The sequence below is a fragment of the Ciconia boyciana genome, chromosome 1 (genome assembly GCF_034638445.1).
Source record: "Ciconia boyciana chromosome 1, ASM3463844v1, whole genome shotgun sequence".
NCBI classification, from domain to species: Eukaryota; Metazoa; Chordata; class Aves; order Ciconiiformes; family Ciconiidae; genus Ciconia; species Ciconia boyciana.
In genome coordinates this window covers 89,900,262-89,922,511 of record NC_132934.1, presented here as the reverse complement: position 1 = coordinate 89,922,511, position 22,250 = coordinate 89,900,262, and the positions used below count along the sequence as shown (strand labels likewise).

General features: G+C 39.9%; 1 protein-coding gene across 11 annotated transcripts in view; it reads left to right on the top strand.

Annotated features, from left to right (window-relative positions):
• Nucleotides 1-22,250, top strand: part of CFAP91 (cilia and flagella associated protein 91) — a 42,550-nt gene that overhangs the window by 6,946 nt on the left and 13,354 nt on the right. For 10 of the 11 annotated variants that reach the window (XM_072881498.1, XM_072881514.1, XM_072881489.1 and 7 more), the window contains 12 exons: nucleotides 543-599; nucleotides 1,510-1,691; nucleotides 2,402-2,579; nucleotides 2,922-3,079; nucleotides 3,339-3,521; nucleotides 3,634-3,776; nucleotides 9,997-10,113; nucleotides 13,234-13,305; nucleotides 14,852-14,998; nucleotides 18,126-18,347; nucleotides 19,637-19,785; nucleotides 21,045-21,136. In XM_072881498.1, coding sequence (XP_072737599.1) covers nucleotides 543-599; nucleotides 1,510-1,691; nucleotides 2,402-2,579; nucleotides 2,922-3,079; nucleotides 3,339-3,521; nucleotides 3,634-3,776; nucleotides 9,997-10,113; nucleotides 13,234-13,305; nucleotides 14,852-14,998; nucleotides 18,126-18,347; nucleotides 19,637-19,785; nucleotides 21,045-21,136 — 1,700 coding nt within the window. The remainder of the gene's footprint in view (nucleotides 1-542; nucleotides 600-1,509; nucleotides 1,692-2,401; nucleotides 2,580-2,921; nucleotides 3,080-3,338; nucleotides 3,522-3,633; nucleotides 3,777-9,996; nucleotides 10,114-13,233; nucleotides 13,306-14,851; nucleotides 14,999-18,125; nucleotides 18,348-19,636; nucleotides 19,786-21,044; nucleotides 21,137-22,250) is intronic. The other variant, XM_072881559.1, reaches the window with a different exon arrangement.

Sequence of the window (22,250 nt, the reverse complement as noted above, 5' to 3'; positions counted from 1 at the left end):
CCAATATGCAAACTATAAGAATGCCTAAGAATGAATTATTAATATGTCATTGAGTCCATATCACTTTCAAGATACTTCATAAAATACTGCAAAAAAGGAAGCAATCAAATTAGGTAAGTGCAAAAGAGCTTACCTTACCAGCTGATGGTAGGAATTCATTTCAGGATTTCAAGTTATTAAAAAAACTCTCCCAAAATCTCGAAGTTAAAAAAGTAAAGTAATTAGTGAAACATACACAAAATGTTGTGAGCACACTCAAAACTAACTTCTTTTAATTATTGTCTTGTTTTGCAATTCCACTTTCTGCTTTGACAGAAGAATAACATGCACTCCTACTGGTGAAACTTTCTATGTTGCTCCTTAGCTATGAAAGAATTATTTAATATTCAGGCACAATTCTTAAACATGCAGCTACAGAACCTGAATTGTGGAAAATCAGTGTAACTCCACTGAAATTAGCGGACTGCAGTTTTTCTAAACCATAATGATCTTTTTACACTCATGGTTGTTGTCTTTCTTACATTTGCATTCTCTCTTTTCAGACCTCTCATCCCTTCTAATAAGCTGCTTCCACTAAATGTTGGTTACACAATGGCAAAGTAAGTACTGAGTTCTGGATCATTACTGTTGTAATGGGTCACATCTCACCAGAAAAAAATTGGGTAACTATTTAGCTAGTAACCAATATTTTTCATAATGAGCCAACAGGAAAAACTTAAGAGGTAAGGGTTTGTTCACCATTGAGAATTCCTGAGGAAAGAGGTGACTGACTGTTTCAGAATTTGCTTGCAGTATATAAGTAGTGCTTTGTGGGTAAAGGACATGTGCCTCAAGTGTGTTATGATTATGAGGCCTGAAACACAAAGCCAAGTGTCTCTGAATCCTAGAAGAGATACTGATGCAAAGAAGATTCTCCAATACAGCAATATTGTTGGAAAATCTTCTGATATTTTATTACAATCTCTGTGACAGTTGCAATACTGTTCAGTGGTGTAGACCATCCATGAAGTAATCTAATCTAGTGTGGTTTTCAGTGGGGATCAAATTTTGAGGGGACATAAGAAGATTCAGTTCCTAGTAGAGTCAATGGAAGTCGCACATGCTTACATCAGAATTGAATTTTTGTTCTGGAAATGTTGGAAAGACAAACACGTAAGCTAAATTGAAGCAGTCCTACTTCCTTTTACACTCAGCCGTTAGTTACTTTTTGTGCCCATTAAAAGCAATGCTTTAGAATGGATACATAGGGAAGATTTGCATGTAATAACTTGTGAGAGCTGAAAGCAGAAGATTTCTGGATTGCTTACCTAAGGAGGGAGGTTTCAGAGGACTCAGTGTAGCCTCAGTGTGCTTTTACTAGAAATAATAGAGTTAACGTCAATGGGAGCAATGTTAAGATAAAACAAAACACATTTGGATATCCTACCTTTGACTTAGTGTTGTGTTTCTGTTTTGGTTTTTTTTTTAATGAATGTGACAAATGTTCTTGCATCTTGCATCTCTTTTTAGGACAAAGCCCTATGTCCATTCAGCTACAAGAGACAGCAAGGTCTTTGGTCCCAAGTTACGAACTTTGGGCACACAGACAGATTACAGGGATGGTGAAGCCCAGACGGATCCTTGTTCCCCTGAATATGTAGTTCCCAGTGGCTCAGTCCCTGAACTTCTCACACTTGCTACACTCACTTGGGGTGAGTTGTGAAGTCGAGATAAATTATAATTATTATGTCCCCTCTTTAGCAGGAGGTTCTTTTTTTCAATGTCAGGTTTCAAGTCTATTGCCAGCTTTGGCAGCCCTTTGTTGTCTTCCTTTGGGGCACATTATTTTGTCTATTTCTAAAATAGCTATGATACTTACCTACTTAATAGCACTATTTTGGGGCATTGCATAAAGAGTTTTGAGATCATTCAATATAAGAAGGTCATATGTTTTACAAATACAAAGTAGTAGCAGTTTTTTCATTTACCTACTGTTCTTCAGCTGTTCTGAGTTACACATCAGTAAAAAAACAGTACAAACACTGCTGCCCCAGAATACACCTATGATCTTAATCTCCCAGTGTCACACCTGCAATAGTGATGGACACTGGACATACCAAAGAAGGTGCTCATTCTCAGAAAGTGTCTTCTTGGGAAAGTTTTTCCTCCTTTGCAGCCTGCAGTAGAGGAATTAAATGCTAGTGTTAATGTCAACTAAGCTATAGCAACTACTGCAGGTCCTACCATTCCTCATACTATATAATTTTACTGGCCTTAGAAGTATTTACTTCTGGCTATTGACAGTTCTGCTTGTGTTTAACACATGGGCTTGTGCCCATCCAGCCCTCTAATAGTTTTTGGTGCTGGTTATTTGCTGGATTCACCATTCTCCTAAAGAGCTACTGCTTCTAATCTCTGTAAGGTCGGGGGCTACCAGCAGGACTAGCTGAGGTGGAGATGATTGAACGTGCCCGGGAGAAACGTGCATGGGAAGCAACTCTTCCAGCCATGAACAATGCCTCACAAATTGCGAAGAGGAGGAAAATGATGGATGATATGGAGAGGAAGGAGTGGGCCTTTAGAGAACAGGAAATAGAAAAGTAGGAGTCCAATTATACTCTTTATTTCTTTTAATTATTGGCTGAATAGAGAAGGAACACAAAGGCTTAGGGGATTGGCTGAAGGGTACAAGCCTTTTATTTCTGTGAAAATTCCCTGATTTTGGGAAGGGATATTTTTGTTAAATTTAATGTAAGAGACTGCTGCCACAATACTTTTCACCACTGCTAAACTCACTTTTTAAAATGAAAGATTAAATATGAGATATGCAATATGAACTATGTGTAAAGTAGTTGGTTGGTATGTAGGATTTGATGATGACAGCATTGCACAGAACACTGCAGAGTACAGTAGGTCATACCTGGCCTTTTCTTTCCTTGCAGGTTGCAGGAGGTTCGACTGGAAGTCTTAAAGAAGCTGCTGTGGAGGCGAGAGAAGAACCAGAATGAGCTGGATGCCAAGCGCTTGCATGACCACTGGCAAAATCATCAGAAGGCTAAAGAAGAGAAAATAAAAAAGATTCAGCATGACTGTGCACTGAGTAAGTTTGAAAGACAGGGAGAGAGCAGTATGAGACTTAGTTTTCAGACAAGCCACTTCTATTTTCACAAGGTTGCAGTCTTTATTCAAGATGAAACAGGTTGCATCAACAATATAGGTATGCATGGGCAGCATTTTTTCTGGTCAAACAGGTCATGTTTTTATATTAACCAGCAAAAGCTCTTCTGAACTTCCAAAGATACGGCTTTTTTAGAACTATTTGTATAAAGAACCTTCTCACATCTGTATTTCTTTTTCAGTGCTTAGGAAACTGATAGCTAAGAGGAAGAACGTGTTTGGGAAGCTGGAGAGACGAGATATCATCAAAGAGTATACTGACTTTGCATCACAAACATACGCTCCTTTGTCAAGAATTGGTTATTTCCCAGACAACCATTCTGAACGCTATGTGGTAAAAAACTTCTATCTTAACACCTTTGCAGGTAAGGCATTTTGGAAGATTTAGTTTGTATGACATATTTACTTAAAATATTAACAAAAGTCAAATTTCTCTCCCCACCACTCCATTACTTAATTGCTGTTTGTATTTCTTAGGACTGTGTGAACTGGAAGCATCTCTCCCAGATTCTGTCACCCAGCTCAAGATTAAAGCACCAAAACCTAAGTACACTACCACTAAGACTGGATTTATTAAAAGATCAGCAAGGCTAGAGGTGGAGCTGGCACAGGTTCACCAGGTATGGAGCTGCATCCAGCAGCATGTCAGTTCCTCTTAGATTTGAACTGCTCAGAAATGCAACTGGGAAGACATGTGTAAGCTTTCTCCCAATTTCCTGAGATAATTTCATATTTTCTGTAAGACAACTTCAAGGGCAGAATGGATCAGACATTCAGACTGTTGTAGGCATGACCAGTACTGCTCTGGAACTCAGTCTGTCAGTACTCTCTCTCCCTAACATCTGTGCTTCTGCTCCAACCCTACAGAAAACAAGCATAGCTTCTTCTGTCTTCCTACAGATCAGGTATTTGGATTGGAACATATTATGTCAGTTAGAAATTCTCTCCTGCCATTTGCTCATTCTCATTTCTCCCTTGCTTTTATAATGCACATGTGGCAAGCCTACTGGTTACACTGTAAAACTACTAATAATTAAATGAACCAAATCTGGATTCATATTCTAAAAATTCTCTACATTTTAAATATGTACATTTAAAAAAATGTACATTTTAAGTACATGTAAAAACACCTGCAGCAAAGCGTGATTAAAATGACCCCACTCATAAAATCAGATCAGAACGGTGGATGCACATCACTGTTGTTCCCTAACAACAGCATCTGATTTGCAAACATGCTAATAGTGTTTTGCATATCTTAATTTATCACAACTGTTCATGCAGATGAGGTGTCCATATATGCAATTAACCACTGAGGAAAGAAGTGCCTCGTTTGCATATATGATCACAATATTTGTAAATTACATGTACTTTTAAGTACACTTCTTGTGATGCTGTTGAGGGTTACCTTTTTTTAAAATCAGGCGTATTCTTGGCTGGCTGTTGTATCTCTGAAAAATATTTAATTTCATTTGTAAGGCTTGGCAACTTTCACTTATGCTTTATTTAGTGAAGAAATATTTCATAATTGAAAATTATGTGTATAGCTTTCTTGTTTTAGTGTAATTTAATAATACTCTCAATGCAGAGAGTAACTGTCTACTAATTAATTTTAAATTGAAATCTTGTTCTGAAAAATCAATCATATTATCTCAAATTTAAATTCCACTAGATCTTGTAAAAGATAAAACATTGCATCTGATTATTATTCAGAAGGAAAATTTTCAAAGAAAATCTTGAGTGCTATGCGAAGTGTTCAAGAACTAAGGGCATTAATTCACTACAGTTTTAGAGAAGAAGCCATAGCAGTATTGAAGGGTTTTGAGTTTGGGTGCTTTCTGCATAAAATTCAAGTAGTGACTATGTATAATCTGGATCATTACACAGTTCTTATAGGCAGAAGAATGTTAGCCCAAGCTTTCAGAGCTGAATTCCAATTACAGCATTTGTATTCTCTTTGTTCAAAATACTTCTAATGGTTTGAAAGACTACAGTGGAGTGTCTAAACTGTAGTCATGGAGAAGAAGTATGCCGTAATGCTGGCTGCTTACACAATAATGTAATTATTGAAAGAAAGAATGTAATAATGTAATTATTTCTCTGAATAATTTTCAGAGAAAAATTGGTGGCCAAAGGGAGATGGAATGCAGAACAAAAGCAGACAATTCTGCATATTTTCTTTCTTAAATCAATGTAGGTCACTTGGTCTACACTGATTTATGCCAACTGAGGGGCTAACATAACTAATACTCATTTCCGCCCCACAAAAAGGCAAAATATATATTCTTTTAAATTTACAAAGCATTTCCTTTGCAGGCAAAGATGATAAATCCACTATGCAAAATTTAACTGCTGCTTTTAGATATACAGAAGTAGACACCAGACTGGTGGGTCCAGACAAGCAGAAGGTACTGACACTGCGAAACACCCAGACTGCCTCAGCTAGCGTTAGATTTAAACAAACTTTCTGTTCAGAGCAACAAGAAATTACTGCCCTAATTAGCGCTTGAGCTCTGTGGTGCTGTTACTGGTCACTTCTCCAGCAGAGGCTTTTGCTTCTGAAGTTTGGTGGCTATAGCACATTTTGGCTTAGCAGGGCCTCTCTGACAGGTCCACCTCATAAGCTACTGGAGCTGTCAAGAAGAGGGCAGTAAAGGGTGCAGAGTACTTGAGTTAACAGAATTTAGCACTTGAGAGGACAGCTGTCAGACCACTTGGCATAAGCAGTCCCAATCGTGCCAATAACCTCTGTCACACACAGTATGAAAGAGGTTTGAAGCAAACAATTGGGGATCATCTCAGAAGGGCACTGTGTTGCTTTGCGTTCTTTCTATAGCTGAGCAGCTAGACCAGTTTCTCTTCAAAAGCCTCTTTTTAGTGCTGTCCTAGCACACTTAATCTATAAATTTTCTCCCCTAATCTTAGAAATAAAGCAGAACTCTAGAAAATTCAGAGAGTACACAGTGATCTAGCTCTAGAAGGAGTTTCTTTAATTTTCCCTGGATAATCTGTGGAAGGAGGTGGCAAATAGAGGAGGAATGCTAGATTTTGGCCTCAGAAGTAATTAATTTTAATAAAGGAAGTTTCCAAGGCTTGCTTCTCTGGCCAAACAAGTGGCAAGATGGCCTAGTCCTCCTCATTATGTTCCTGGTGGTTTGCCATATTAAGGGTTTTCCTAAGCTTAAAGCTTGTAAGAAGGGACAAGCAATTATCCAAGTAACTACAAAAAGGATCTGTTTCCTCTTGAGAATAAGAACAGCTTCTTCCAGACTTGAAACTAAGCCAAAAAGAAGTGATTTTTAGAAGCAGACTTTTTGACAAGCATCCTGAAACCTTTTGCAGGAGTATTATGTACGCTCAGTATTCTTTCAATAATTCTCTAAAACAAGAGAACATTGCAGGAACAGGAGTGATGCAGGATTTACAGTAAAAACAATTATCTGTATCTTAAACCATATCTGTAAAAGGACAAGGAAAGCTAGTTCCTAGCCAGCACAGATCATAGTGCTTTAAGGAATATAAGTGAGCTAGTATATAGACAGCCTTGTGTGAAAATCTAAGGCATTAAGGGGATAGCATACTGATAGGATACATAAAGCTAATTACTATAGGAAAGAAATGCAACTAGGTAACTGAATACACCAAGGAACGGAGGAGCTGCTTAGAAGAAATCCCAGTGCAGAACAGTGCGTGACTTTAGGCTGACCCTGTATGCTCTGGTGACTCAAGAGGGTGAAGTGTCAGGTAGTTTCAAAGTGCTGGATCAAGATGATGTCAGAACAAAGAATCTCTCACCTGAGCATTAAGTGCAACTCTCATCATGTCTGTTTTCCTTTATCTGGTTGCTGGAAGGAGGTGGAGAAGTAGGGGGGCCAAGAATGTCTCTGGAGAAAATCTCTGCCAACTTCAAAGCATAGAAAAACCTGTTCAAGCGGTTATTTCATCAAGAACAGATCTCCAATACAGTGTTAGTTGGCTCATGCTCAGACAAGCTCTAAGAGCTATTATGTCGGTCTTGATCAGCCAAGATGCAGCAGCCATGCTGCATTGCAAAGTAGGTAGTCAGTCCATCCTTGATCTCACGTTCTTCATTCATGGGCAAAAAGGACGAGAGAGAGACATGACTGTATACTCTGTGCTGAACATAAAAATAAAATATACCTAGTGTCTTGTGAAAAGGAGAGGATCACAGAGAAGATAATGAAGAAATCTAAAGAATGATTTCTGTGAATGGAGAGTTGTTTCTCAAGCTATTATCCTGTAAAGAGTTCTGCTTCTATCAGAAGCTAGCAAAGAAGCTAAAGTGTATGGCCAAAAGCATGGGTGCCATTTGCTGTTCAATGCATTTTCCAGGAAAATGAAAAGGAGATGAATTGGGTGGTCCTTCATGGTCCAATCCAACAAGATCATACCATGACTCTGAACCTATTACCTGAAAAAAGTAATGTAGTCTATCTCAGAAAAATTAGAGTGTGATATATAGGCAGTAACATTTGAAGTATATTCTTCAGGAATTTAGCACTTTTTTCTTTTTAAAGAAAGTATATTTTACAGCGATTCTTGGGCCCTGGTCTTCCTATTTCAAAAAATGGTAACTTGTTAAGTTACACAGAACCAGCTAATGCAAAAAACATGTTTTCTTTTTCTTTTCTTACATTAAAGTCTTAAAATAACTTAAAACCTCAGATTAGAGAAAGCAAATGGTAAGCATTTTTGACTTAGTAACGACAGCAAAGCAAGCACTAGACTGTGCTGATGTGAAAACATAAAACCACTTCTGGGAACTGCAGTATTTCTCAAATCTACATTAATAAGAATTCCCTCTTGTCAGAAGTGCTCATAGATTTTTCTGTCTTTAAAAGTTGTTATGCTGGTTGTATTTTGTTATTCTGGTTAGCAAGAAATATTTTTGGAGGCTAAGGTTTTATTAGAAAAATTCTTATGAATGCAACATTATACTAATAAACATAGGAGCCATTGTTTTCAAAAGAATCACAATTACAGCAGCTTTTTTCTTTCAATCCCCCCCCCCCCCCTCATGCAAAACACCTTATAAATCATAGCAAGCATTGTTATACTCTTCATGCCAGAGAGCTCTGAGGTCATCCAATACAAGAAACAATTCAGAAAATCTCTCAACATTTTTGAGCTATAACCATTTCACGTGGCTTATAAGCAGTTTATAGGCTTTGATTCTTGCATTATTAACATGGTCCATTTCAGAAGTTTTCAATAGTAAAGCATTTTATCCCCTCCACCTAGAAATCTCTCTCCTTTTCTGGAGCAATTAATTATCCTGGCCTGAAAGGTCAGATCCAATATGCAAGAAGAGCTTTGTACAATGACCACTGGAGTTTCAAAACCTCATTAATTTCACAATTAAATTCTGTGCAAGTGCCATCAATTTCCTGTTACTGGAGAGAGAAATTCAGCATGGGATTTTTTTCCTAAGTTTGGGGACTTGGGAAAGTTTTTCTTTGGTTTCCCTCCCTAGTGAAATACTGTATTTGAACATTTGAAAGAGAGAGAGTGAGAAAAGAAAAAGGCACACTTTTCCTTGCTGGAATATGTCTGTTCTTTCAGTAATAAAGACTACAGAGCCAACCCATACAGTAGTAGGATTATAATTTTGAAGGAACTTTAAATGTACATACTCTCCTCCCTTTTCTTTGCGAGCCGAAGTGTGATGTCCTACTGCAGGCAAGCATTGCCATGCAGTTGGGAATGATTATCTGAATATCTTGTTCTAAGTAGCTTGCGATGGGAAGTTGGCAGGACTTTGGCTCTCTAAAGAGTTTGAAAACGTCTTGAAAGAGTTGAGGCCATGGTGCATTTCCACTCCTAGCCTGCTTTGGCTGACAAGGTTTGGCATCTGCTACTAAAGAGCTGCAAGCAAGATAAAACCCACTCTTAATGGGCTTGTGGATTTTCTTGGTAGAAGGAAGTTCTCAGACAAGTTAGTTTCCCTTTCGCCCTTAGTCCACTCATACAGTTGCTGTGGGTGCCACTGGGCTGCTGGGCAGCTGCAGATGAGCAGAGAAGAGTTTCAAAACATATTTTGCAAGGAAGGGGTCCTGGGTCATTCGATTCAACCCTGCACAGTAACAGCATATCATACAAAGACATCTCACTGAAGAAGGGCCACAGAACAGTGACAATACGCTCTTCAAGTGACCCCCCTTCATAAAATCTCCTGACCGCATAACATTTCTAACCCACAGTAATAACCATTATACCCACAGTATTATACCTATAGTTAAAGGCAAAGAGTTATAACCATTCTGTAGTGATATGTAAACTGTAATTAAATTGTGATATTCCTACCCATTTTTCATGTTTTGAAAGAATCTTACCTCTGTCTTATAGGAAAATAATTAATGTTTTTGTCATTGCATAAGGAAAGTAACACACACAACTGCCTCTGCTTTCATATGGGTCAGCATTTAATTGGTTCAATGAAAAAATAAATCTGAAATATGCTTTTACTTAAGAATGTATTATATTAGAGATTAAGTTCGTACCAATTTTAATTTTAAGTGACTCACCCTATGCAATTGCTGATGACTTACTTGTAAATACAGTAAAATAACTCTCGCTTCCTTCTTACATATGATTTTGAAGTTCCCATCAGTATCTTCTGACCAACCAATAGCCTCATCTACTGACCATATTCAGTTTTTCAGTTGATGTGCAGTAAGAAATAGAAGCCACAAGCCTGCAAAGTGCAAAATACTTTCAGCTCCCTGTAGTCAGTGTGATCAGCAACAGTCAGCATCTAGAGGACTGGCCTTATTGTGTTGTTCTATCTAGCCCAGTTCTGACTAAATCGTATGTCTATTCTAGGCACTACTGGAGAAGAAGAATAAAGTCAAGGAACCAAAGAAGCCCCTCCGTTTCCTTGAAAAAGTAGAAAAGCCTGTTCCTCAGCCACCCACTCCCATCCTGGAAAAACCATCAATTGTAAGTGGGCTGGTTTTAGCACTTATTTTTTTCTGTTGATCCCTGATTGTTTCCTACACATGTATTAAAGGAATGTCCGGAGAAGGAAAGAAGTGAGCTTTATCTTTTTTACGTGTATTCATGTTAGAAATAGCCATCACTATTTCTTAAGACTCTCTTAGTCTCTCTTTATTCTATAAAGATACTAGCAGCTGAAGAATTGAAAATCTTTTACAACATCTGTTGGCCAAATCCTTAACTAAATTTTATTTTATAAAGACAGAAAATAGTAGATATGTTATTCCCTTGTTCTTGGGGAACAAAAAGGCAGATGATGATGATGATGATGATGATGATTATTATTATTATTATTATTATTAAATGTCTTCCACCTTCTGATCTGACAACACTATCATAATCCAGCGGAGCAATTTAGTCCCATTGAAGTCAGTGAGACTTTGGGTGCTTAGCACTGAGCATGCACTTCATTAATTTGCTGGAGTGAAGCTCTTGTCATCATGCAGGATGAAATCTTTGATGAGCATGCTCCAGTTCACAAAAAATGATTCTCCTGCAGAGATTGAAATAGCAGTAATGATGTGTCATGGGGGATGTGATATGCTGTAGGAAAAAACAACTTTTTAGGGGAGCTGCAACTTGTTTCCTTTCTTAAAGGAAAGTACTTAAGAGGTGGTTGCCCCAGTTGATTGCTTTGTCTGCTTATTAATACCATTTTCATGATGTAGTAAGAATCGGACACAATTACCATTTAAACTTGTGAATTTAAGAGAGTCACACAACCATGAAAGTGTGAGAGAGAAAGTCTTATTAGATCATCCATGCTGTCTTCCTTTGTGCAATATGATGTCCTATGTTTTATACAGTCTATTCTAAGATGACTGAAACAAGAATATCTCCTTGGGAAGAGCTTTCCACAGCTTTAATAACTCCTAGGTATTAGATACTTTATTGCAGTGGTAGATTTACACTATTTAGATTTACCAGTTTAGCAAATTTTTAAGTACTTCCAGGTAACATGGAAAGAAATCAGAAAGATTTATGCCCCAGTTGTAGTAATTCTTGAGCATGTTTACAGATTATAGTGGTTTTTTAAAGAGTTCCAATACAGTAGAATTCCACCTAAATGAATTCTGTCAACATTTAGTTTATTTTCAAGTGTCTTTATGTGTGAACACATAAAAGAGTGGAGCTGTCCAGTGAAGCTCCATCTGTAAAATCAGGCCACTTCAGCCACTGAAGAGCAGCACTAGCATCTCCTGCCTTGCAGAATCCACCTAAGGTTTCTCCTACCAGCTGGCTGTGAGGAGCACTGAAAGCAAGGCTCTTCTCTGTTGTTAATGCTTCTCTTCCTGCCTACAGATACAAATACCTACTGCTAGGTATTTGTAGGTATATCCTACACAGATACAAATATCAACTGCTAGGTGCACCAGCCTCTTTCCGCTGCAGTTGAGATTCTTAAAGGGAAAGTGTGTCAGAGTGACAGGCGGGTGAGACATGGACTACAAGGCATATAAAAGAAAGTGGAGACAATGGAGGCACTACTGCAGGCCTCCTCAACTCCTCTCCCCCAGTCATTTCTTATGCACTTACTAGCCACAACAAGCTCACAGAGTGCCTCTGAATTCCTTCACTGGCTTATCACTTTCTCCCAGCCCCCTCTAGTTTTCAGCCTGCTCCTAGATGCTTCTATATCCTTAATTCCTTTTTTTTTTTCCTGCAGGGCATGATAGGCTTTCCATCTCCCCTCATTCTTTCCTGCTGGTCTGTAGCAGGCAGGTGGAGAAGTTGATGATTACCCTTGCTAAGGCATTATTTGCAGCACTGAACAACAGAAGTACAGAAAAATGCATCCCACAAAAATTTAAACCAAATCTTAGTTTACATCAAACCAAGCAGTTTGGCTTACCTGTCCAGTATATGTACCATCTCCATTTCCAAAACTCTGTCTTGAAGGGCTTTCACACTGTAGCCAGGTGATATGGTACAGTTTAGCTCTCTAACTGGCCTGGAAATTAATCCCTTCTTTCCAGAGAAAAAGAACATACCAAATCATAAGGCAGTCCTTTGACTAGTTCTGCTTTGCTCCTCCTGGGTGGTGGTGTGGAAAGGCAGGAATGCTTCCTTTTGCTTTTGGAAAACTTAATCTTCAACACCTAAGAAAAAACAGATACTAAGATTCAAGCCCACACCACTTCTCTCATCCCACACTCTTCCCTGTTTTTCTGGCACTTCTAAAATACCACGTTTCAGTGCAGACCTCATAGGCTCTTTATTAAGAAAACTTCCTTGCAATTTTTAGATTTCTTTTTATCTTTCCCAGGCACCCAATAGGCTTTTTCCTTCTGCTACTGTCAACTCCAGACTAGAAGACCCCTCAGCAAGAAAAAATGCCACCAGCTGTGTTTCCTCTATTTAAAATAAGCCTTTTTTTTTTTTCCTCCTACAGTCATGTTCCCTTTCCCACTACGCTCCATCATTCTTCCAAGTTCATATCAGTCACACAATGCTAGGCCAGTAAAGTTCTCAAAGAGACAAATCACAATACAATGTAATTAATTTTACTTCCAAACTATCACTTTCTGAGTCTTAAATTTACTGAGTTACTCTGATAAAGGTCACCACTGGAATAAATATCAAAAGAAAAATTGTATGTGTTCTCTTTTAATTTAATCCCTTTATTTATGGTTAACAGCTCTCTTGCACCTCCTTCAATAATAATTCTATTTCCTTAGTGTCTTCACCTGTTAAATTAATGTAGCTGACGCTCATTTTGCAAACTCAGATTCAGTCAAGCTACAAATAGTACTTCTAATGCATACAGTAACTTTCTCCATCAACATCTCCTTATCATTAGGTACTCGTCTCTAAGACCCTCCAAAATCTCAGATAGAATCTAATTATACAGCCTTTTTCCCCCATCTCTTGTAAAACATGGAAGTACGTATTATTCTGACTCACCTTCCTTTCTCTAGAAATTAGAAGAATGGGGTTCAGAAACAACTGAGAAAAAGCTGGATATGAGTTAGACTTTTTGATAGTGAGATGGATAATCTACAGAAATCTCAGTCTCCAAAGAAATAATTAATTATTCTGTGGATATTTGTTGTGTTTCGGCAGGAGGAAGAGGAAACAGAACTAGCAGTGATCTGTCTGCAGAAGTTGCTCCGAGGCAGGGCTATTCAGAACATGGTATTCTGTGTCTCTTTGTTTATGTCTCTCTTCAGAATGATGGTTGGAATAATTGAAAGTGTGTTTGCAATCTTTCTTCCACAGCACTAATCAAGGGTAATGAGGCTTCTGCAGCAGATCCTCCTGTATGTTATCTGGAGTCCTTCAAAGCTGAAGTCTTTGCTCTCCAGCCCAAATTTCTTACAGGAACCTATAGGTTCCTACACATGTCTGTGAGTGTCTCCCTGTTCCAGCCATCCCCTACACTCAGCTGTTTAATTAGATGCTTCATAGCAGAATTGCTCAAATGGCAAATTCTAGACTAGATCTGGAGTACATTTTGCCTTGATTATGCCAAGATCCCAGGCACAAGAAACCTCCCACATCCCAGCAGGGCAGCTTGTATTTCATACCCTCTTTCCAGTTTCCTGTGATGGTGAGCTGATCCTTAGATGAGGAGCAACTGAAGCATACCACCGTGATTTCCAGCAAGTGCAGGACCCATCATTCTGCTTTCAGTGGAGCAGAAGTGGTAAAAATTAATTGAGTAGCCATGCCTCGTGGGCTTTATATTAAGCAAGTCTATCACTTTTGATCAGACCAGAAGGTTTGTCTTCATGCCTGCTGAGAACATAATTGATACTCTCTCTTGCACTAATTATTTAAAGTTTGTGAAGTGTTCCCATGTGGGACCCTGACCTCAGCTTTAGCAAACAATTCAATACTGTGAAAGTGGCTTGAGGTGGAATATAGACTTCCCAAGTCTTCTCCAATTCTGTGGTGATCTATGAGAAAGATGTTTGATGCCATTGCAGGACTGTTGACTTTCACATCATGAAATGTCCCATCATTTTAGGAATCTCCTTCCAGCTACTATGGGATCAGAAATATATTACTCAGTTGGAGAATGACGTGAGCAGGGTTGAGTGATCCTTTGTTGCGGTTGGAAGTCACGTTGAAAGAGAGGGGGAATGAAAATAAGACCGTGTCAGGGAAGGGCTGGACCGCATAACCTCATAACAGGGACAGCAGTAGTTTCAACAACCTCCCCACCAATTTATTGCTTTGAGCTATTGCTGGACTCCCTCAAAACAAAGGTCAGAGAACAGTAGATGTTGAAATAGGAGTCATCTAACCCTGGACTGAGGAAAAGGGGCGATGCTCATACTGGGAAGCTTTGACATTGAGGCTGATATACCAGGATATCCAGAAGGCTGTTGCCCTTTTCACTTGGCATTGGTGTTGCTGTTCCGCATTCCAGTGGTTTGAGTTCCGGGTGAAGCCAAACAGAATTTTAAAAAAAATATTTTATAATACAGTAGCAAGGGATCATCTATACTCCACAGCAGAAGGTCTCAACTTTCATCTTCTATGCAGGAGGGTTTAGGCAAAATTTACCTGACAGCTGTAGTGTTTGCCTAAATGCGGCCACAAATTCGTTACAGAGAACTAGGTCTTGGAAACAGCTGACCTTGCAACTTGGAGAAAAAAGGTGTGCTCTGCTGGCAAAACATGTTGATCTATATTCTCTATTTAATATGCTTGGTTGTTTAACTTTATTTTAAAGATGTTTGAAGGGAAGAAGAAGCGGCTGGAACTGATCCGAGAGCTGCGCACCACTCACGCACTCCAGGAGGATGGACAGCTGCTTTTGAAGGCAGAGGAGCAAATGACACTGGCTCTACAGCAACAGCATGACTTGCAAATGCACAAGGTTTGCCTATATAGATGGGAAGGCTGATTCACAACACTGTCCTGACCAGGCATTCTGTGCTTGCAGTACCACCAACACTCTCACATTTAATTTCTTCATGTTTTTCTATTATCCACAGCACAGAAAGCACCCCAAGTAACAAAAATGCTCTCCTAGCACAGGCCAAGCATTGAATGCCTGAGTGGCTAAAATTGCTTTCTCACTGCTGTAGGGGCTCTGGGGAATCTCAGAAACAGACTGAGGCACCCTGACCACAGCTGCTACCCAGGCTGCACTTGTTTTGTTTGCAGACGGAGCACTTATTTATATTTACAGGGCTTTGAACAAACTACACTGTCAGATGAACCTCAGTTTTCCCACATTTCAAGCCATTTGACTAGTGCTGTGACCTGGCATCCCAATACATGCTTGTTGCTCACATCTGTCAGATGTTTTACTGAATGTGTGTTACTGCTCTGTCATTTCCCAGTTCCTTTTCTAGCTTGGCATCCTCTCAGGCTCCTCCTCAGGCATAAAACATCACAAAAGAAGCCAAAGCGGACTTACTTTGTAAATCTTGCTGGGCTCAAGACTTCTAGGACCTTAGCAATAGTGTCACATTGTTGTACTTGCCACTGTTACGGAGAGCAGAGAAATTTTGAGCTCCATCCTCTGCCAAGGATCTGGTGAGAGCTGGGGATGCAAATTCCCATCCTATTTCCTTGCAGGGCCACAACCTTCCAGAGCAAGGTGAATCAAATGGCAGATGCTGGTCTGAAATGGCTCATAAAGAAATTTTGTCCAGAATTCACTGCATCTCAGAGATACAGTATCTCCCACATTCCTGCAGATTTTCCTGTAGTTTTTACTACTTTCCTGTTTTTTTCAGTGACCAGCTGTGAGGCAATTCTGCAGGTTCCAGATTATGATAACAGCATTCGCTGGCCAGCTGGCCTGGCAGAGGTGAAGCCAGACCATTGCTTCCTGCTGGGTGGGCAGCAACAAAATTTCCCCTCAGATCTCAATAAAAATTGAAGCGGGTGACTGTGTTTTACTGTTTATCATTTCCAGATGCTCCTTCATACACAGGGAGCCCAGGTGTGGAATGCATGAATACAGAACTTTTCTTAATTCTGAGGAATTAAGAGAAAAATAAAAGCCTTAGGCATTAGGAACTTGAAATGCTCCTTCTCTTCTGGAAGCCCAGGTGAGAGTGAAGGAGAGAGCAGTTCAGACACCATAATGACATTCACAGAGAAGGAGAGAGAGCAAATGGTAAAGATGCTGACCTCTGATCTCAGAATTTCCTTTTGGGAGAGCCACTATCCCCCTCTGCTGGTATCTACCTCCTCTACTCTTGCATATTTTTTTTTTACTATGTCTCTGAAGGCACACAGTCCAAGGCTCAGATCTTCAAACATTTTGAACTTTAAAACTCTCTGGAATGCATGTGCAGGAGTTTTCTATGTGTGTGGCTATTTTAGAAAGTCACTGATGACTCACAGTTCTTTAGCTTTTGGTGGTCACAGTTTTTTTCAGGTTTTTGACCTTTCCAGTATAAAAAGAGGCATTTTTCAAGAAATGCTTCCTGCAGAAAGAGGACAGAAACTCCAGATAAAATGATCAAAGATGAGGGTTGAAATTTCCAGCGTCCTATATAACAAAAGTCTAAGACAAGATTGTTCCTGGGTTGTTTTCCTCCATTTCACACCAGTTTTAGACACAGCACCTGGAGCAGTAAAGAGGAAGCAGCATGTTAGTTCCATGTTATCCCTCCCTGTGGGCTGGTGCAGTTACTGCATTGCTGTCCTCCATCTTAAACACCCATGGGCTAAGCACTGTCACTTCTAGATGTACGCAACACTGACAATCCCACTTTCTTTGAAACACTGCATGAGCATATAGCACAGCAGCATAAGAAAGCTGATTTATTACTACTTGTCTGGGATATTTCAGCTCCATTTTGAGTTTTATGTTCAGTTCTACTCTGTTATTGCCTGTTTATTCCAACAGAGACACAGCATCCCAGCCAGTTCCAGACACTCCCTCCTGACAAGGACTGTGGCTTCATAGTGCATACTGGAGATAATGAACTTACCATAGATCTTGTCCCTTTCTGAAGTGCATCACACATACCTAACCCATAAAACATGATGTGCCTGGAACAAGGAGTGAATGGCACTGTAACACCAAACACTTGGAATCTAGTCTCAGCTCTGTCACAGACTTTCTGATTTTCCATTACCTGGAATTTTGAGGTCTCATTTGCACTTCTGCAAACTCAATGTAATTACTGTTGCTTTGAATTTGTTAGCAGTTAGTAACTTGTACAGTTTTAGGTAATAACTCAATACCTAAAACTGTAGAGACTCATGGTTGCTGTATTATCTCAGCAAGTTGAATCACTTTGGTCACATCATGAATGTCCAACCAAAGACGTACCATTTCACTGAGGTGGCTTTGAACTGTAACAAACATTTTGTATCCTTAGGAGAGGATAGAAATGTGACTGTAGTCACAATTGCACAGTTTCCTAAACCTTTACTCAAGCTTCCTACTCATAAATATGGAGGGTTTACTTTCCAAATGCTAGAAAGAAGCTTCATTTTCAACTTTTGATCCTGTTTTTGTGTTCTGTTCTAGCTAAGCTTAGCACAGAAAGATGGAGGGTATGCAGCTGGAGTAATTTAATTGTCACTTTTATACATCCCCTTTCTTGGTCTGGGCAGTGGAGTGTTCCCCAGTAACAAGCAGATGGCCTCAGCAACTATTCTGGTTAAACTCACAGCCACAAAAGCAGTTCATAATACCTGGAATACAGCTCATGTAGTTCTTTATCTTGTCCCACCCACCCAAACATGGGGGCTGCTTGTCCTAGAGTGACAGTATCGGGACTATTCCCGCCCTGACTAGCTTTGCTATCTTTTAGCCTCTTTATGCTATCAGAGCCTATATACAGGAACATTACATTATGCAGAATCCAGGCCAGCACATGTAAAACAAGAAGAATGCAAAACTTCTAGGGTTGTCCCATGGCTGGTCTGAGTGGATGTTGCAGAGCTGTTTCACATGCCTGTGGTAGTCCTGGGACTTCGAATAACATTCCTGGGGTTTATAACACAATTATTTGCATTTTTTTTCTTAAAAGCTGTCATCAGTGGAAAGCCACTTGGCCAGGGAAGAAGGAAGGGTACTGGCGAACATATTTGATTTCCTGTCCAAAGAGCTGGTGAGGCTGCAAGAAGAACGGAAGATCCACGCTTTTGTCATGCTGGCTGAGAGGCAGAGGCGGATGCGGGAAGCAGAGGAGAGCGGACGTCGTCAGGTGGAAGAGAGGCGGCGTCAGGAAGAAGATGAGATTTTCAAACAGGCAAGAGAGGGGGACTGGTGGGACTGTGGGCAGTTTTTAGGAACTGCCTCCTTGTGGGAAGGGAAGATGGAAGGGAGATGTTTCAGCTCTGACTTTGGTGATGGCTAGTTTTAAACTTGAGGGGGAAGGCTTAGTGAGGAGAGGGTGATTCCTTCCTAAAAGTCATGCCCATTAAATTAAGGATGATCTGAATACTCCTACAGACAGTTAGGCATATCATGAATGGATGTAGGTTTCTAAATTTCCACAACAAACACCTATGGAGAACAGAAGTACCTAGATCATCTTTAGGAATAATGTTTTGTCAGCACTTGATCTGTCCAGCAGAACTATTAGGTGCTGTCCCAGGAAGGATGCCTTTAAGCAAGGTTTTGGAAAGATTTTGCCCCCCCCCCCCAAAATGGACTGCAAATAACAAGAGGTACAAAAATTATTTTGAAGTAATGATAATGGATAACATAACCTTGAAATCCAGAAACAAAAATCCTGAATTACCATATTCCATAACTATTCTATAGTCCTATTCCTATTCCCTAGCTCCTGACTGCATGAAGCATATTTCTCCCAGTTGAAAGGAATGAGTGGGAGCCTAATTGACTAAACCAATAATTTTCCAGCTTTGTGGGAGGAGGTTAATACCAAGAGAGTCTGGCATCATGTTTATTTTTCTTTTAATTTTAGCTTCTCCTCTTATCTTTTCTGCATCTCTGAGTGGGAAGCAAGGAGGGTCAAAGTGCCATAAGCTTATGCCCTTCAGACTAGCAGAAGGAAAACACCCATTTCTAGAATCTCTGCTCTACAGCCATTATAAGGAAACCAATAATTTTTTCTTGGTTTTATTCATGTTACTTTGACTGGCTTGATGGAACCTTTTCCTTCAGGATTTGCTTGAATGAAAGCTGATTAATTTACTGAAGTCACTGCTGATGATTATTATTTGGCAGTTGTTGCTCAGGGGACCATGAGAACTGAGGAAGCAACTGCCATTGCATTCACAGAACTAACCTGCTGCAGCAGAATTGGATCTGCGGATAAGTTTTTCTTCCACCACCGGTTCTTTCCTGTATTTGTTTCTGTTCAATTAGTTCTCAGAAAGAATTATTAGAAAATAAATTTTTACACAAGTTATTCTTCCCAGAAAGCACCTCTGAAACCAAATCTCAGGCTGGCCTGCCTGAAATTAAGAGTCTGGTGAAAATCTATTGCTCTTGCTTCTTTGGAAATCTGCTTCCACCATGCTCCTGGCACAGCCATCAGCAGAGGAACAATATCTTGGTGTTTTGTTCCAGGTGGTGAAAGTGCACCAGAGCACTATTGATTCCTACTTGGAAGACATTATCCTGAGTGGCATGGAGATCACAGCTGAAGAACAAGCCAGGGAAGAGATTCAGAGAATGGCTGTAGAAATCAATGACATTGCTTACGAAATGGAAAGTCGGTATGTTATTAAACAGCATGTTAGAGGCTGTTTACAGCAGTTTAGAACCTGCCTGACCATCTGCATCTGTGGTAACATGTATAATCTAAGACACGGGAAGGGCAGAACAATACTGTTCGTGATCGCTTCATTAGTGTGGCTGCTGTATGGGAACCACACTGTTACTACCTGGTACACACATACAAATCCATCAGAGCCTTATTGGACACACATATAAATTGTACACACATATAAATCCATCACAGCCTATACAGCATGTGCCAGACTCCCTTTGCAAATCACTTGTGGGATCTGTGAATCACCCTTTTTAGACTCCTTCATGCCAATGTGATGCTGTGACTGAACTTTCAGTGAATCTGGGAACTGCCTAAAGCAATACCCATTCATACTGGTCTTTTCATTTATTTACACTACTACAGAAAATTGGTTTGAAAGAGATGCTAAAAGATACAACTATACAGCAGTCTTTCATTCTGGGGTGGCTGTTCTTTAAGAAACTGCCAATTTCCATGGGGGTCAGTCATATTGATGGCTGCCTGACAAGGCACTTTGAGTAGAGTAAGTTGTTGAGAACACCACAGTCTTGTGTTTGGCTTGGGCATCAGCCGTGAATACTTTTTAGGACCTGCCAAACCTCCAGTTCAGTTTCTATGCTCTTTTTTTGGAATTGAGCCATAAAAATCCCAATGACACAGTGACTCTCCTATGGTACAGCAGCTGTGTATTTTGTAACTAGATGAATACAACCAGAATGTTGAAATCCTTGGGGAAAATGAAGCGTAGATAATGCATGCAGCCCCTGGGCCAATTGGGAGCCCATCAAACACTGGCATGGAAAGAGCATGGGGCCCAGCCAAATGCAGAGTCACAAAAGGGAAGAATTTAGCAAACTCAGCAATGGGCCAAAGACTAAATTGACAAAGACGCAAATCCTCAGAGGTGTCTGCGTGTCTAACTCAGTTTGTCATCAGTGAGAACTGGGCTCCTAAATACCTTTGATGATAAGGAGTCTAAGGTGATCTTCTCCCTGGAAATATTGCTTTCCAATGCAGTATTGAACACATTGGCAGTGCAGTGCAAAGGGAAGTAGGCACACTGTCACCTATTTGTAGGATAAAGAGAGACCCAGCTGACAATTACTGCCATGACAATACACTCCCTTGAAAATAGTGAGAATATTTACAAGGGAGTCTTGTGTTTGCAGAGGTGATCTGGAAAGAAAATTAAAATACTAATACCATCCTGCATCTGTTCTGTAGTCGAACTCGCCTACAGTCAGAAGAGATTGTAGCAGAGCTGGTTTATGATTTCCTGATTCCAGAAGCTGAGAAAATGTCTATCAGAGAAAAAGGTAAGGAGTCCAGTAACTTTGTTCTCTTCGTGAACTGGTTCACCCTCCTCACTCTAGCTCACTGAAAGGAAAGATGCAGTGCCAAGAGTTGTCTCAGTTCTCTGAGAGTCCTCTTTTGCACTCTGCAGGTAGAAAGTTAAGCACTCTGACCCTTTTTCACCAATTTCTCATGAGCTTTAGTCTTTTAAAATGGTGGCCTGAATTCAGACCTGATGTAAATTTGGTGTATCTGCAACAATAAAACTACATGAGAAGCAGCAGCCCATTGCACCTTCAAAAACAAACAAACTGGGGAAAGTCTTTAAGTGGCATGGCTGTGAATTGTCTATTATATGGCAATTTCTAAAAACTGTAGAAGTCTTTAACAGGCAGATTACTTAAATATATGCCATATGTGGAAGGAAGATTATATGCTTTCCCCCTCCCTCCTCAATTGGTTGAGAGCTAGCAGCAAAGATAAGGTTTTAGGGTTGGCTGTAGTGGCATCATGTTTTAAGCAGATAATCTTGCAGTTGTAAAGGATGCTTCTGTTTATCCAAAATGGAATAGTATCTGTCAAAATACAGAGGGGAAGGCCCTGGAAACCTGTATATTACATTGAGTATCATGAATAAATGGCTGTTCTTAACTGGGATGCTTCCCCTGACCAGCACACTCAGAAGACCATGACTAAACCAGTCACCCGTAGAAAGTGGATATAACCTAAGAGAAGCAATTGTATCACAATAGAGTCTGAAGTTGTCCTTGCCACAGTGTATTTCTCTGATTTGAGAACAAAGGCGCTTACTTCATTGCTTTTTTTGTTGCTTTGTGAATGAAAACACAAACCCTGCAAACACATTTTGTGGTCTCTGAATTGTGCAACCTTTTTTCTTCCTAGTTTGTGTATTTATTTGTCACAACAACAGTATCTATTCAGCAGCTGGCAATTCTGCATAAGCTTAAATCAGCTCCCTTCTCTTTAGCCCTGCTTCTGCAAGCCTACCAAAGCAGGTGATGTAATTTTAGTCAATGAAGCCTGCAGCTCAGGCACTAACACACACAGGCTAGCCTGTCTCAGAAAGGAGAACAGAAAGAGAAGACCTGGAGATCGCCTAGGATTCTGGACATACAG